This window comes from Triticum urartu, chromosome 4A (genome assembly GCF_056163025.1).
Source record: "Triticum urartu cultivar PI428250 chromosome 4A, HENAU_Tu73, whole genome shotgun sequence".
Lineage (NCBI taxonomy): Eukaryota > Viridiplantae > Streptophyta > Magnoliopsida > Poales > Poaceae > Triticum > Triticum urartu.
The window spans coordinates 433,057,281-433,075,331 of record NC_141876.1 but is presented as its reverse complement, the minus strand read 5'-3'; the positions used below and the strand labels follow the sequence as shown (position 1 = coordinate 433,075,331).

At 49.3% G+C, this 18,051-nt stretch overlaps 1 protein-coding gene across 1 annotated transcript; it reads right to left on the bottom strand.

Moving 5' to 3' along the window:
• Window positions 1-1,650: 1,650 nt before the first annotated feature.
• LOC147976072 (uncharacterized) lies at window positions 1,651-2,340 on the bottom strand. Its single transcript, XM_087520711.1, has one exon. It carries the CDS (start codon window positions 2,338-2,340, stop codon window positions 1,651-1,653), a length of 690 nt encoding a protein of 229 aa, XP_087376837.1.
• Window positions 2,341-18,051: the final 15,711 nt, after the last annotated feature.

Sequence of the window (18,051 nt, the reverse complement as noted above, 5' to 3'; positions counted from 1 at the left end):
GGCCCTGGTCCTCTTCCCAAATATTGAGAAGGAAGGGAGCCAACAACGGCGGGCTAATTTAAAGGGGGACAGCTAGTACAAGCTATCCTAACAAAAGGTGGTATGTGCCTGCGAAAGGCTCTGGTGGTGACGCCGTCTTGGGCTCCACGATGACTTCCGTCTTGCCGTCCTTTTGGTCTTGGTCTTGTTGTACCAAAGTGGCAACCTTTGCCTGATTCCTCGGTACTCCTCGCCCGCGCTAGTTTCCTTAGCATCAAAGAGGAAGCAGGGATGCTGCGTGTGCTGGCGCCTGCATGGCGCCCGCCTGGTGTCGATCGTCATGACTCACATTACGAGAGCCCCGTGAGGTACGCCTCGCCTTGATAACTCCACTCCTCGTGAGCCTGCCTGTCTAGGACGCTCCAGAGGAGGTCTCGTGTAGTCCGCCTCGCGAGGCTTGGCCCCTCGCGAGGGTCTTAGGTGCCTTGTTGACGAAGAAGGGTCGTTCGGCCTGCTGGCTCAGCCACGCCGCGGGCCACAGGCAGGCAAGTCTGGGGACCCCCATTCCCAGGACGCCGACACAAATGAACTACAACATACAGATGTATATGGACATATTTTAAAGTGTAGATTCACTCATTTTGCTTTGTATGTAGTCACCTATTGAAATTTCTAGAAAGACAAATATTTGGGAATGCAGGGAGTATAACATAACTACGCAAAAGCTCACTGGAATAGTACATATAACTTAACAAATACGACCAAACTTCATCTACTCTTTTTAAAGGGGAAAAGTGTGGAGTGCACTGAAGCCACATGCTGTTCAAGGAGCACGGCCCATTAGCCATTATCAATTTGCTATCAGCAATCAGACCAACAGGGTCAGCAGGGACGCACGGCTAAGCTAAAATCAAACACGCACTATACAGGAGTATGCTAGTATATCATACAACTAAGTATGTGCACCAAATATTAGGTATGGCGGGCACCAAATCTTGCCAGATTGCTGGCTTCGTCCCTGCATGTGTCTACACTGTTGTGTGTGTGTGTGTTGATACATGTGTTGCTACGTGTGTATATGCTCCTCCGTGTGTGCTACAGCCCTCGCACTCATGTTGCGTGTGTGCTACTACCCCACGCACACAAATACCCCATGAAGGACAAAAGAGTCTTTTCCGGTGTTATTTAGACTCAAAATGGCCAAAAGTGTCATAAAAGGTATAAAATTTAGACTCATTTTTAGATAGGGAAGAAAAAGTTTTTCAGTGTCAAATAAGGAAACCAAATTTAAGATAGTGTTAAATAAGAAATTATTTCAATTACAAAGGGGACCAATAAACCAGGACGAAGGTAGATTCCATCAACCGAACTAATTGCATCCATATCCCACATTTAGACATAAGTAAACATAGATTAAAAATACTCAGCCATAGATAATAAGCGTACACAAGCATAGTTCAACCATAAGTATATAGTTCAACCGTCATTATGAATACTCAAGCACATTTTATAATTAAGACACTACATAGCCATACATAGTTCAATCCCACATCTCATCTCATTTGCCGGTACGATCTTGAAGCTTCTCCAGGTACTCAATATATGTGGCATGCGCCACCTTGTGAGAATACTTCTGCCTGAAGGAGCCAACGGCTCGTCCTCTTGCATGTGCTAGAACACTTTGATACGCGTCATGAAGCTTTTTGTTGCAAAATGGGCATCGATAGTTTGAAGGCCCTGAGCTGGTTGATGGATTTGCTTGGCGTGGAATTGGTAGGCTTCGCAAGACTTCACCAGCTCGGCTACGTCGTTGAGTGTTGTAGGCCAGAAGAATCCACTGCGGAACACCTTGCCGACGAGGGTCCGTGATGACGAGTGGTGTCCGCAGTCCCCGCCATGTATGTCAATAAGCAACTCCCTTCCTTGGTCGCTGGATATGCAGCGCAGTATGACAGCGTTCGGTCGTTTCCTATATAACTCGCCGTCTTGGATACAGTATGCCGTGGCTTGCCGGGCCACGCGCTCCGCCTCCTCTTCCTTTTCTAGCAATGTCCCATGCATTAAGTACTCCTTGAATTCCTTGGTCCAGCATTCCTCCTCAGGTTCGAGCACCAGGAGCAGACGAGCTCCGGAGGTCGGTCCACAGGTCGGGGCTCCCGTGGCCGGAGGCTGGGGGAGCTCCTCCCGAGGCTGGGTCGTGCTTGAAAGAGGTGGCGCAGCCGACGGCTTGAAGAGTCGCTCCTCAAAGCCGCCCGGCTCCTGCAGTTGCCGCTTGGATGCTGTCCGGGCAATGTCATCGGCTTCCTTATTGGTGCCCCAAGGTATGTGCTGCAGCTCCAGGCCCGAGAACTGTTTCTCCATCTTGCGCACCTCCGCGAGGTAGGCCTGTTGGGGAACGTGGTAATTTCAAAAAATTTCCTACGCACACGCAAGATCATGGTGATGCATAGCAACGAGGGGGAGAGTCTGATCTACATACCCTTGTAGATCGCAACGGAAGCGTTGACACAACATAGAGGAAGTAGTCGTACGTGTTCTTCCCGATCTGACCGATCCAAGCACCGTTACTCCGGCACCTCCGAGTTCTTAGCACACGTACAGATCGATGACGATCCCCGAGCTCCGATCCAGCAAAGCTTCGGGGAGGAGTTCCATCAGCACGACGGCGTGGTGACGATCTTGATGTTCTACCGACGCAGGGCTTCGCCTAAGCACTACAATGATATGATCGAGGTGGAATATGGTGGCAAGGGGCACCGCACACGTCTAAGGAACGATCTCAATGATCAACTTGTGTGTCTAGAGGTGCCCCCTGCCTCCGTATATAAAGGAGCCAAGGAGGAGAGGTGCGCCGACCAGGAGGAGGGCGCAGGAGGAGTCCTACTCCTACCGGGAGTAGGACTCCCCCCCCCCCCCAATCCTATTCCAACTAGGATTCCCAAGGGGGAAAGAGGGAGAGGGGTGGCCGACCACCTCTCCTAGTCCTAATAGGACTAGGGGAGGGGGGAGGCGCTCAACCCTTATGGGCAGCCCTTTCAACTTTCCACTAAGGCCCACTAAGGCCCATATGATTCCCGGGGGGTTCCGGTAACCTCCCGGTACTCCGGTAAAATCCTGATTTCACCCGGAACACTTCCGATGTCCAAACATAGGCTTCCAATATATCAATCTTTATGTCTCGACCATTTCGAGACTCCTCGTCATGTCCGTGATCACATCCGGGACTCTGAACAACCTTTGGTACATCAAAATGCATAAACTCATAATAACTGCCATCGTAACATTAAGCGTGCGGACCCTACGGTTCGAGAACAATGTAGACATGACCGAGACACGTCTCCGGTCAATAACCAATAGCGGGACCTGGATGCCCATATTGGCTCCTACATATTCTACGAAGATCTTTATCGGTCAGACCGCATAACAACATACGTTGTTCCCTTTGTCATCGGTATGTTACTTGCCCGAGATTTGATCGTCGGTATCCAATACCTAGTTCAATCTCGTTACAGGCAAGTCTCTTTACTCGTTCCGTAATTCATCATCCCGCAACTAACTCATTAGTTGCAATGCTTGCAAGGCTTTAAGTGATGTGCATTACCGAGAGGGCCCAGAGATACCTCTCCGACAATTGGAGTGACAAATCCTAATCTCGAAATACGCCAACCCAACATCTATCTTTGGAGACACCTGTAGTACTCCTTTATAGTCACCCAGTTATGTTGTGACGTTTGGTAGCACCCAAAGTGTTCCTCCGGTAAACGGGAGTTGCATAATCTCACAGTCATAGGAACATGTATAAGTCATGAAGAAAGCAATAGCAACATACTAAACGATCGGGTGCTAAGCTAATGGAATGGGTCATGTCAATCAGATCATTCAACTAATTATGTGACCTCGTTAATCAAATAACAACTCTTTGTTCATGGTTAGGAAACATAACCATCTTTGATTAACGAGCTAGTCTAGTAGAGGCATACTAGTGACACTCTGTTTGTCTATGTATTCACACATGTATTATGTTTCCGGTTAATACAATTCTAGCATGAATAATAAACATTTATCATGATATAAGGAAATAAACAATAACTTTATTATTGCCTCTAGGGCATATTTCCTTCAGTCTCCCACTTGCACTAGAGTCAATAATCTAGATTACACAGTAATGATCCTTACACCCATGGAGTCTTGGTGCTGATCATGTTTTGCTCGTGGAAGAGGCTTAGTCAACGGGTCTGCAACATTCAGATCCGTATGTATCTTGCAAATCTCTATTTCTCCCACCTGGACTAGATCCCGGATGGAATTGAAGCGTCTCTTGATGTGCTTGGTCCTTTTGTGAAATCTGGATTCCTTTGCCAAGGCAATTGCACCAGTATTGTCACAAAAGATTTTCATTGGACCCGATGCACTAGGTATGACACATAGATCGGATATGAACTCCTTCATCCAGACTCCTTCGTTTGCTGCTTCCGAAGTAGCTATGTACTCCGCTTCACATGTAGATCCCGCTACGACGCTTTGTTTAGAACTGCACCAACTGACAGCTCCACCGTTTAATGTAAACACGTATCCGGTTTGCGATTTAGAATCGTCCGGATCAGTGTCAAAGCTTGCATCAACGTAACCTCTTATGGTGAGCTCTTTGTCACCTCCATATACGAGAAACATATCCTTAGTCCTTTTCAGGTATTTCAGGATGTTCTTGACCGCTGTCCAGTGATCCACTCTTGGATTACTTTGGTACCTCCCTGCTAAACTTATAGCAAGGCACACATCAGGTCTGGTACACAGCATTGCATACATGATAGAGCCTATGGCTGAAGCATAGGGAACATCTTTCATTTTCTCTCTATCTTCTGCAGTGGTCGGACATTGAGTCTGACTCAACTTCACACCTTGTAACACAGGCAAGAACCCTTTCTTTGCTTGATCCATTTTGAACTTCTTCAAAATCTTGTCAAGGTATGTGCTTTGTGAAAGTCCAATTAAGCGTCTTGATCTATCTCTATATATATTTATGCCTAATATGTAAGCAGCTTCACCGAGGTCTTTCATCGAAAAACTTTTATTCAAGTATCCCTTTATGCTATCCAGAAATTCTATATCATTTCCAATCAGCAATATGTCATCCACATATAATATCAGAAATGCTACAGAGCTCCCACTCACTTTCTGGTAGATACAGGCTTCACCAAAAGTCTGTATAAAACCAAATGCTTTGATCACACCATCAAAGCGTTTATTCCAACTCCGAGAGGCTTGCACCAGTCCATAAATGGATCGCTGGAGCTTGCACACTTTGTTAGCTCCCTTTGGATCGACAAGACCTTCCGGTTGCATCATATACAACTCTTCTTCCAGAAATCCATTCAGGATTGCAGTTTTGACATCCATCTGTCAAATTTCATAATCATAAAATGCGGCAACTGCTAATATGATTCTGACAGACTTAAGCATCGCTACGGGTGAGTAGGTCTCATCGTAGTCAACCCCTTGAACTTGTCGAAAACCTTTTGCGACAAGTCGAGCTTTATAGACAGTAACATTACCGTCAGCGTCAGTCTTTTTCTTGAAGATCCATTTATTCTCAATTGCTTGCCGATCATCGGGCGAGTAAACCAAAGTCCACACTTTGTTCTCATACATGGATCCCATCTCAGATTTCATGGCTTCAAGCCATTTTGCGGAATCTGGGCTCACCATCGCTTCTTCATAGTTCGTAGGTTCATCATGATCTAGTAGCATGACTTCCAGAACAGGATTACCGTACCACTCTGGTGCGGATCTCACTCTGGTTGATCTACGAGGTTCAGTAGTATCTTGATCTAAAGTTTCATGATCATCATCATTAGCTTCCTCACTTATTGGTGTAGGTGTCATAGAAACAGTTTTCTGTGATGTACTACTTTCCAATAAGGGAGCAGGTACAGTTACCTTGTCAAGCTCTACTTTCCTCCCACTCACTTCTATCGAGAGAAACTCCTTCTCCAGAAAGTTTCCGAATTTAGCAACAAAAGTCTTGCCTTCGGATCTGTGATAGAAGCTGTATCCAATAGTTTCCTTTGGATATCCTATGAAGACACATTTCTCCGATTTGGGTTCGAGCTTATCAGGTTGAAGCTTTTTCACATAAGCATCACAGCCCCAAACTTTCAGAAACGACAACTTTGGTTTCTTGCTAAACCACAGTTCATATGGCGTCGTCTCAACGGATTTTGATGGTGCCCTATTTAACGTGAATGCGGCCGTCTCTAGAGCGTATCCCCAAAACGATAGCGGTAAATCAGTAAGAGACATCATAGATCATACCATATCTAGTAAAGTATGATTACGACGTTCGGACACACCATTACGCTGTGGTGTTTCGGGTGGAGTGAGTTGCGAAACTATTCCACAATTTTTCAAATGTACACCAAACTCGTAACTCAAATATTCTCCTCCACGATCAGATCGTAGAAACTTTATTTTCTTGTTACGATGATTTTCCACTTCACTCTGAAATTCTTTGAACTTTTCAAATGTTTCGGACTTATGTTTCATTAAGTAGATATACCCATATCTGCTTAAATCATCTGTGAAGGTGAGAAAATAACGATATCCGCCACGAGCCTCAATATTCATCGGACCACATACATCTGTATGTATGATTTCCAACAAATCTGTTGCTCTCTCCATAGTATCGGAGAACGGTGTTTTAGTCATCTTGCCCATGAGGCACGGTTCGCAAGTACCAAGTGATTCATAATCAAGTGGTTCCAAAAGTCCATCAGTATGGAGTTTCTTCATGCGCTTTACACCGATATGACCTAAACGGCAGTGCCACAAATAAGTTGCACTATCATTATCAACTCTGCATCTTTTCGCTTCTACATTATGAATATGTGTATCACTACTATCGAGATTCATCAAAAATAGACCTCTCTTCAAAGGTGCATGACCATAAAAGATATTACTCATATAAATAGAACAACCATTATTCTCTGATTTAAATGAATAACCATTTCGCATCAAACAAGATCCAGATATAATGTTCATGCTCAACGCTGGCACCAAACAACAATTATTTAGGTCTAATATTAATCCCGAAGGTAGATGTAGAGGTAGCGTGCCGACTGCGATCACATCGACTTTGGAACCGTTTCCCACGCGCATCGTCACCTCGTCCTTAGCCAATCTTCGCTTAATCCGTACTCCCTGTTTCGAGTTGCAAATATTAGCAATAGAACCAGTATCAAATACCCAGGTGCTACTGCGAGCATTAGTAAGGTACACATCAATAACATGTATATCACATATACCTTTTTTCACCTTGCCATCCTTCTTATCCGCCAAATACTTGGGGCAGTTCCGCTTCCAGTGACCAGTCTGCTTGCAGTAGAAGCACTAAGTTTCAGGCTTAGGTCCAGACTTGGGTTTCTTCTCCTGAACAGCAACTTGCTTGCCGTTCTTCTTGAAGTTCCCCTTCTTCTTCCCTTTGCCCTTTTTCTTGAAACTAGTGGTCTTGTTGACCATCAACACTTGATGCTCCTTTTGATTTCTACCTCCGCGGCTTTCAGCATCGCGAAGAGCTCGGGAATAGTCTTGTTCATCCCTTGCATATTATAGTTCATCATGAAGCTCTTGTAGCTTGGTGGCAGTGATTGGAGAATTCTGTCAATGACGCAATCATCTGGAAGATTAACTCCCAATTGAATCAAGTGATTATTATACCCAGACATTTTGAGTATATGCTCACTGACAGAACTGTTCTCTTCCATCTTGCAGCTATAGAACTTATTGGAGACTTCATATCTCTCAATCCGGGCATTTGCTTGAAATATTAACTTCAACTCCTGGAACATCTCATATGCTCCATGACGTTCAAAACGTCGTTGAAGTCCCGATTCTAAGCCGTAAAGCATGGCACACTGAACTATTGAGTAGTCATCAGCTTTGCTCTGCCAGACGTTCATAACATCTGGTGTTGCTCCAGCAGCAGGCCTGGCACCCAGCGGTGCTTCTAGGACGTAATTCTTCTGTGCATCAATGAGGATAATCCTCAAGTTACGGACCCAGTCCGTGTAATTGCTACCATCATCTTTCAACTTTGCTTTCTCAAGGAACGCATTAAAATTCAACGGAACAACAGCATGAGCCATCTATCTACAATCAACATAAACAAGCAAGATACTATAAGGTACTAAGTTCATGATAAATTTAAGTTCAATTAATCATATTACTTAAAAACTCCCACTTAGATAGACATCCCTCTAATCTTCTAAGTGATTACGTGATCCAACTCAACTAAACCATGTCCGATCATCACGTGAGATGGAGTAGTTTCATTGGTGAACATCATTATGTTGATCATATCTACTATATGATTCACACTCGACCTTTCGGTCTCCGTGTTCCGAGGCCATATCTGTATATGCTTGGCTCGTCAAGTATAACCTGAGTATTCCGCGTGTGCAACTGTTTTGCACCCGTTGTATTTGAACGTAGAGCCTATCACACCCGATCATCACGTGGTGTCTCAGCACGAAGAACTTTCGCAATGGTGCATACTCAGGGAGAACACTTCTTGATAATTTAGTGAGATATCATCTTATAATGCTACCGTCAATCAAAGCAAGATAAGATGCATAAAAGATAAACATCACATGCAATCAATATAAGTGATATGATATGGCCATCATCATCTTGTGCTTGTGATCTCCATCTCCGAGCACCGTCGTGATCACCATCGTCACCGGCGCGACACCTTGATCTCCATCGAAGCATAGTTGTCATTTCGCCAATCTTATGCTTCCACGACTATCGCTACCGCTTAGTGATAAAGTAAAGCATGACATCGCGATTGCATTGCATACAATAAAGCGACAACCATATGGCTCCTGCCAGTTGCCGATAACTCGGTTACAAAACATGATCATCTCATACAATAAAATTTAGCATCATGTCTTGACCATATCACATCACAACATGCCCTGCAAAAACAAGTTAGACGTCCTCTACTTTGTTGTTGCAAGTTTTACGTGGCTGCTACGGGCTTAAGCAAGAACCAGTCTCACCTACGCATCAAAACCACAACGATAGTTCGTCAAATAGACTCCGTTTTAACCTTCGCAAGGACCGGGCATAGCCACACTCGGTTCAACTAAAGTTGGAGAGACAGTCGCCCGCAAGCCACCTGTGTGCAAAGCACATCGGGGGAACCGGTCTCGCGTAAGCGTACGCGTAAGGTTGGTCCGGGTCGTCTCGTCCAACAATACCGCCGAACCAAAGTATGACATGCTGGTAGGCAGTATGACTTGTATCGCCCACAACTCACTTGTGTTCTACTCGTGCAAATAACATCAAACCATAAAACCTAGGCTCGGATGACACTGTTGGGGAACGTAGTAATTTCAAAAAAATTCCTACGCACACGCAAGATCATGGTGATGCATAGCAACGAGGGGGAGAGTCTGATCTACATACCCTTGTAGATCGCAACGGAAGCGTTGACACAACGTAGAGGAAGTAGTCGTACGTGTTCTTCCCGATCCGACCGATCCAAGCACCGTTACTCCGGCACCTCCGAGTTCTTAGCACACGTACAGATCGATGACGATCCCCGGGCTCCGATCCAGCAAAGCTTCGGGGAGGAGTTCCGTCAGCACGACGGCGTGGTGACGATCTTGATGTTCTACCGACGCAGGGCTTCGCCTAAGCACTACAACGATATGATCGAGGTGGAATATGGTGGCAAGGGGCACCGCACACGGCTAAGGAACGATCTCAATGATCAACTTGTGTGTCTAGAGGTGCCCCCTGCCTCCATATATAAAGGAGCCAAGGAGGAGAGGTGCGCCAGCCAGGAGGAGGGCGCAGGAGGAGTCCTACTCCTACCGGGAGTAGGACTCCCCCCCAATCCTATTCCAACTAGGATTCCCAAGGGGGAAAGAGGGAGAGGGGTGGCCGGCCACCTCTCCTAGTCCTAATAGGACTAGGGGAGGGGGGGAGGTGCGCAGCCCTTATGGGCAGCCCTTTCACCTTTCCACTAAGGCCCACTAAGGCCCATATGATTCCCGGGGGGTTCCGGTAACCTCCCGGTACTCCGGTAAAATCCTGATTTCACCCGGAACACTTCCGATGTCCAAACATAGGCTTCCAATATATCAATATTTATGTCTCGACCATTTCGAGACTCCTCGTCATGTTCGTGATCACATCCGGGACTCCGAACAACCTTCGATACATCAAAATGCATAAACTCATAATAACTGCCATCGTAACGTTAAGCGTGTGGACCCTACGGCTCGAGAACAATGTAGACATGACCGAGGCACGTCTCCGGTCAATAACCAATAGCGGGACCTGGATGCCCATATTGGCTCCTACATATTCTACGAAGATCTTTATCGGTCAGACCGCATAACAACATACGTTGTTCTCTTTGTCATCGGTATGTTACTTGCCCGAGATTTGATCGTCGGTATCCAATACCTAGTTCAATCTCGTTACCGGCAAGTCTCTTTACTCGTTCCGTAATTCATCATCCCGCAACTAACTCATTAGTTGCAATGCTTGCAAGGCTTTAAGTGATGTGCATTACCGAGAGGGCCCAGAGATACCTCTCCGACAGTTGGAGTGACAAATCCTAATCTCGAAATACGCCAACCCAACATCTATCTTTGGAGACACTTGTAGTACTCCTTTATAGTCACCCAGTTACGTTGTCATGTTTGGTAGCACCCAAAGTGTTCCTCCGGTAAACGGGAGTTGCATAATCTCACAGTCATAGGAACATGTATAAGTCATGAAGAAAGCAATAGCAACATACTAAACGATCGGGTGCTAAGCTAATGGAATGGGTCATGTCAATCAGATCATTCAACTAATGATGTGACCTCGTTAATCAAAAAACAACTCTTTGTTCATGGTTAGGAAACATAACCATCTTTGATTAACGAGCTAGTCTAGTAGAGGCATACTAGTGACACTCTGTTTGTCTATGTATTCACACATGTATTATGTTTCCGGTTAATACAATTCTAGCATGAATAATAAACATTTATCATGATATAAGGAAATAAATAATAACTTTATTATTGCCTCTAGGGCATATTTCCTTCAAGGCCTCCATATGCTCATCCTTCGGCTCGTACACCTTGTTGGAGAAGTTAACGAGGAGTTGTGAGTCGCCTCTGATAGTGAGGCACTTCACCCTAGGGCCGCTGCAGCCTTCAGGCCAGCTATGAGGCCTTCGTGCTCCGCGATGTTGTTGAAGACCTTCTTGCCGTGCTGAAAGCAGAGTTGCACGGCGTAGTAGAGCTTGTCCTGGGTGGGCGAGATTAGCACTGCTCCAACCCCCGCGCCCTGGTGTGCGAAGGCGCCATCGAAATGCATGACCCAACCATCCGGAGCCTCACTTCCTGGTGAGGTGGACCAGTCTTCTCCTTCCTCAAGTGTTGGGGCATCCGTCCATTCTGCCACAAAGTCAGCGAGTGCGGCCCCCTTGATGACCCTGGTGGTGCTGAACTCCAGCTGGAATGCTTGCAACTCGAGTTCCACTCTGCGACCCTTCCGGCTGAGTTAGGGCTCCTAAGTATCCTTTCTAGAGGGTAGGCTGAGACGAACTTGATGAGGTGGCCCTGGAAGTAGTGTCGCAGCTTGCGTGAGGCCACCAGGAGTGCGAGTAGGAGCTTCTGGGGCATGGGGTAGCGTGCTCTCGTGTCTCGCAGTACAATGCTGAAAAAGTACACCGGGTGTTCGACGAGGGCTGGCATGCTGTCGGGGCTTGGGTCCTGCGGAGATCGGGACATATCCTGAGGTGGAAGGGTCCTTGAGAACATGGTGTCCTCAGGAGCTTCTATGACGCCGCGCGCAGGTGCCCTCGTAGCGAGGAGGCAGATCCGGCTTGAACTTTCCTGGCCAGGCGACGCTACGGAGCTCGAGGGTGAAGGCGCAGCACCTGGCCATGGTTACTGGGGCCCGCCTTGGAGGTGGAGCTTGGTCTTGTCGAGGTCCGAGTAGAGCCGCCACAAGTGGCGCATGGTCTTGACGAGGCGGCGCGGGAAGCGCGGGTGCAGCTTCTCGCGGCCGTGGGATTTCTTGGCAGCTTCTCTCTTCGCGCGCGGGCACTGGTCATGGAGGATCGCACCGCGGGGCCACACGCCTTGGTGCCAAGGTGCCGTCTTTGGGCTGGGGTGGTGAAGGCGCGCCTCGGGCCTCGTCGCCCGTGGCTGGCTGAGGGTGAGGCAGAGAGAGGGACGGCGCCAGGGAGCCCCCTGCGGCGCGGACGAGCTCGGCGACGTGGTCGAGCCACTCCTCGTAGAGGTCGTCAACTGGGCGGTAGAACAGGATCTCGTTTGTAGCGAGGAGTGCGGCCCGCGCCTCCATGGGAGCGCCGTGTGCGTGAGACGAAGAACCGGCTGGGGCTAGCAATGGAGTGGCGGTGCGGCCGTCCTGCCGCACCGAAGGATGTAGCGAAGACGCTTGTTGCTCGTTCCCCACCGGGCCGGCGGCAGCGTTGGCGGCGGGGGACGGAGAACGACGTGGTGGCCCGCCGATGGGAGCTGTCTGAGCAACGCGGGTGGTGAGAGCAGCCTGACGCTCAGCTCGAGCGCGGCGAGCGTCCGCCATGGAGACGATGGAGCGACGGAGTGACGAACTGACGAAAGGAAAGCTATGGTGCATCCCTAGAGTATGGTGTAACACCCTACTCTAGTGTGGTGGTGGTGGATTGCCTCTTGGGCTGATGATGAACAATACAAGGGGAAGAACAGCCTCCTGAGATTGAGGTTTTCTTATGCGTAGCTAACTTGTGTGGGTGAGAGAGTGGTCTAAGATCACTACAAAAAAAAGACACATCCGTGACATTTTGGGCCGAACGAAAAAAAAAATTTGCATACATATGACACTTCTATGACGATACTTGTGACAAAACCCGGTATCATCATAGATGTGGTGGGCTCCTACTTCTATGACAAAAAATCATGACAGAAAATGGGCTTTTCGTCCTGGGCAGGCCGGAGACGCAGCTACATGACATTCTTTGGGCCGTCCATGATGGAAAAAACCATGGTAGAAGCGAGGGGGAGGAAACTTTTGGGGAGTTCCTGGTTACAGTGGGTGGTCGGGGGCCGAGCGATGCGCGTTTCTTTCGTACACATACGCGCGTGTGTGCGAGGCGTTGGCTCTAACTGAACCCGAGCGATTGCACTGCAGGCTACGCGTTACTGAACCCGAGCGATCGAACGAAGGCTGTTAACTGAACCCGATCGAGCGATTCCTTGGCTACTGCTGCTAACTGAAGCCGATCGATGGGATGAACAGTGAGTGTTGCAGGGGGGTTTGGATGAACAGTGAGCGGTGGCATTGCCTCTGGATGAACAGGACCCCGTGGTGTGGTGGAGGGCTGGATGAATAGTAGACGGTGGAGGGGTGCCCGTGGTGGGGTGGATGAACAGGACCCCGTGCTGTGGAGGGCGGGATGAACAGTAGACGGTGGAGGGGTGCCCGTGGAGGGGTGGTTGAACAGGACCCCGTGGTATGGAGGGCTGGATGAACAGTAGACGGTGGAGGGGTGGTTGAACAGTAGCCGGTGGAGTAGCGCATCGTGGATGCTAGATGAACAGGAGCCCGTGGAGGCTGGAGGAGGTCGACGGTGGATGAATAGTAGCTCGTGGAGGCTGGAGGGGGTCGACGGTGGAGATGAACAGTATCCCATGGAGTCCCGTTTTGCGGTACGCCACACCCCTCCCGATGAACATGACCCCCGTTTCGACCGTAGCGCTCCAACACAAGTCCGTTTCCTCCGTTTTGCGGTACGCCACACCCCTCCCGATCAACAGGACCCCCGTTTCGACCGTAGGAGCTCCGTTTCCTCCGTTTTGCGGTACGCCACACCCCTCCCGATCAACAGGACCCCCATTTCGACCGTAGGAGGTCCGTTTCCTCCGTTTTGCGGTACGCCACACCCCTCCTGATCAAGAGGACCCCCATTTCGACCGTAGGAGGTCCGTTTCCTCCGTTGTGCGGTACGCCAGGCCTCGTTTCCATTGCCTCTTCCATCCAAGCCCTCCTGATGAACACGACCACGCATTCCGTTCCAACCCATGAACACGACGACGACGTTGTTTCTCCGTTCCGACCCAGCCATGTACACGAGCCCTTGCCGTACGTATGCGCGAGTAGGCGTTCGAGACCCCGCCCGTATGTACACATACGTGGTCATATTTTCTTTCTTGCACCCTGGCCGCTATACATACGTGTACATGCTACGTGCGCGCCTCTACTACGACACTTGCGCGCCTCTACTATGACACGTGCGCGCCTCTACATCGACTAGTATGTACGTACAAGTTCGCGACCAGAACGTCAACGCTACGTACGCTTCGACCAGGTGGGTCCTGACTGTAGGCACTTCCTTGCCTGCAAAGATGTAGCTGGTGGGTCCGAGCAGTCAGGGGCGAATCATTTTTTTGCCCGGACGCACTTCCTTGCGTGCGAAGGTGTAGCTGGTGGGTCCCAGTAGTCGGGGGGCTGGTGGGTCTCAGCAGTCAGGGGGGCGAATCGTTTTGGTTTTTTTTGCCCGAACGCACTTCCTTGCCTGCGAAGATGTAGCTGGTGGGTCCCAGCAGTCAGGGGGGCGAATCTTTTTTTTTGCCCGGACGCACTTCCTTGCGTGCGAAGGTGTAGCTGGTGGGTCCCAGCAGTCAGTGGGGAAACATTTTTTTCACGAAATACGGTGGCCCGTCCAGTGGATCCCTGCTGTCAAGTGGAGGAATCATTATTTTGTGCGTAATAAGGAGGCACTTCCTTGCTGCCGCCATGGACCCAGCTGTCAGCCTCTCCACGTACAGTCCACATCCAATGGAAGTCGTTCCTTGACCATGTTGACCACGCCGCGCCGAGAGCACCAGGGCGGTGGATGACTGCGAGGCCTAGGAAGGGGACGACATGGAGGCAGGGAAGACTCGGCAGTTGTTTCCCACGCGGAGGGGACTACGACTGTACGAGGGTTTACTGGTTCGTCTGCCGTCACCGGAGAATAACAGCAGGTGTGGGTGAGTAGAGGGATGGCTAGGCCAGCGATGGGAGTACGGTCGGGCGGTGAGGCCTGCGCAGTAGCACAGCCGGCCGCGCGAAGGAGGGAGCAGGCAGTCCCGCCGGCGCTTGTTTGAGCGGCTGGAGCAGAAAGAGCAAAGATTGAAGAAGCACGACGGCCGTTGGATGGACATCCAACAGTCAGTGCTTGTGCGTCAACCTTTTTTTAGGAAAGCCTCAAATCTATGGAAAACAGCATACAGCCCATCTGCCATTATTTCTAATAATTTACAGCCCATTTGCTAATTCTTAAGGTTTTCTTTGGAGCCCATATTCTTTTTGTTAGCATTACAACACGTATTGTGGCAACGGATAAAAAATTATATGAAATTTTGCATATTTCGGTGCGGTCCGAACTGTTTTTAATCCTGAAATTTCGACTCACATTCAAACTGATTTTAAAAATAAATGTATATCAATATAAAATCCAACAAATTCTCCATGCATAAAAATTAATGTCATTTAAAATCTTGAAATGAAAAAAAAGATATTTGAAACTAATTGCCGGTTTGATGTGTTTTAAAAATGTACAACCCATTTCTCATTACTGATGGGCCATTTTCTCGGCCAGCTGAATGAAAGCTCTCCTCGTCTTGAAAGATTTGCAGCCCAACAGGCCTGACAAAGCGACTTACTTGGCAAATCACAAAAAACTGGGCTGTGGCCGTGGACCCAGCTGTCAGCCTCTCCATGTGCAGTACTCTTCCGATGGATGTCGTTCCTTGACCACGCCGCGCGGAGAGCACCACGGCGGTGGACGACGGCGGGGCCTAGGAAGGGGATGACGCGGCAGTGGAAGCACACGCGGAGAGGACTATGAGGGTTCACTCGTTCGGCTGCGGTGTGAGGCTGCCGTCGCCGTAGGGCCTGGCCGGCGGTGGGAATAGTAGGGGCGGTGAGGGCTCTGCGGCAGCACAGCCGGCCATGGGAGGCAGGAGCATGCGGCACGATGGCGCTGCTTTGGGCGGCTGGAGCAAGAAGACCAGAGGTTGAAGAAGCACTACGGCCGTTGGATGGACATCGTACGGTCACTGGAGCTAGAATCATTCATATTGACTAAGTTGACAAACCCTTCGTCCCCGTCAACTTAGTAGGCCCACAAGTCAGCCTCCCGGCAAGGTGGGTTCCAGCTAGCCGGGGAGTATTCATTTTTTTGTGCGTAATAAGGAGGCACTTCCGGTGGGTCCGAGCTGACAGCGGGGGGAACGTTTTTTTCGCGAAATACGGTGGCCCGTCCGGTGGGTCCCAGCAGTCAGGGGGAAATGTTTTTTTGCAAAATAATGGTGGCCCGTCCGGTGGGTCCCCGCTGTCAGGTTGAGGAATAATTATTTTCCGCGTAATAAGGAGGCACTTCCTTGCGGCTGCCGTGGACCCGGCTGTCAGCCTCTCCACGTACAGTACTCTTTCGATGGAAGTCGGTCGTTGACCACATTGACCACGCCGCGCCGAGAGCACCATGGCGGTGGATGACGGCGAGGCCTAGGAAGGGGACGACGCGGAGCCGTGCAAGACGCGGTAGTGGATGCCTACACGGAGAGGAGTATGAGCGTTCACTAGTTCGGCTGCGGTGTGAGGCTGCCGTCGCCGCAGAATAACAGGGCGTGTGGGTGAGTGGAGGGATGGCATGGCCAATGGTGGGAGTAGTATGGGGGCGGTGAGGCCTCCGCGGTAGCACAGCCGGCCACGGGAGGCAGGAGCAGGAGGCACGACCGGCGCTGCTTTGGGCGGCTGGAGCAAGAAGACCAGAGGTTGAAGAAGCACTATGGCCGTTGGATGGACACCATACGGTCACTGGAGTATTGACTAAGTTGACAAAGCTCTCCGTCCTTGTCAACTTAGTAGGCCCACAAGTCAGCCCAACAATATGGTGGGTCCCAGCTAGCAGGGGGTATTCATTTTTTTGGGCGTATAAGGAGGCACTTCCTTGCGTGCGAAGGTGTAGCTAGTGGGTCGCAGCAGTCAGGGGGAAACGTTTTTTTCACAAAATACGGTGGCCCGTCCAGTGGGTCCCTGCTGTCAGGTGGAGGAATCATTATTTTGCGCGTAATAAGGAGGCACTTCCTTGCTGCCGCCATGGACCCAGCTGTCATCCTCTCCACGTACAGTCCACGTCCGATGGAAGTCGTTCCTTGACCACGTTGACCACGCCGCACCGAGAGCACCAGGGCGGTGGACGGCGGCGAGGCCTAGGAAGGGGACGACACGGAGGCAGGGAAGACTCGACAGTTGTTTCCCACGCGGAGGGGACTACGACTGTACGAGGGTTTACTGGTTCGTCTGCCGTCGCCAGAGAATAAGAGCAGGTGTGGGTGAGTAGAGGGATGGCTAGGCCAGCGATGGGAGTACGGTCGGGCGGTGAGGCCTGCGCGGCAGCACAGCCGGCCGTGCGGAGGAGGGAGCAGGCAGTCCCGCCGGCGCTTGTTTGAGCGGCTTGACCATGAAGAGCAGAGATTGAAGAAGCACGACAGCCGTTGGATGGACATCCAACAGTCACTGCTCTCGTGTGTTGACTAAGTTTACAGGGCGTTGCGTGTGCGTCAACCTTTTTTTATTAAAGCATACGCGTCAACCTGTAGTAGGCACACAAGTCCGCCTCAAATCTGTGGAAAACAGCATACAGTCCATCTGCCATTATTTCTAATAATGTACAGCCCATTTGCTAATTCTTAAGAATTTTTTTGGAGCCCATCTTCTTTTTGTTAGCATCACACCCCATATTGTGGCCACGGTTAAAAAGTATACGAAATTTTGCATATTTCGGTGCGGTCAACTATTTTTAATCCAGAAAAATCGATTCACATTCAAACTATTTTGAAAAATAATTTATACAAATATAAAATCCAAATAATTGTCCACGCATAAAAATCAATGGAATTTAAGATCTTGTAATGAAAAAATTGAAACTAATTCCCAGTTTGATGTGTTTTAAAAATATACAGCCTATTTCTGGGCAAACCGAATGAAACTCTCCTCGTTTTGAAAGATTTGCAGCCT

What these genes read in the sequence shown, in the direction of transcription:
- LOC147976072 (XM_087520711.1), bottom strand. Translation starts at nt 2,340, where the DNA reads ATGGAGAAACAGTTCTCGGGCCTGGAGCTGCAGCACATACCTTGGGGC.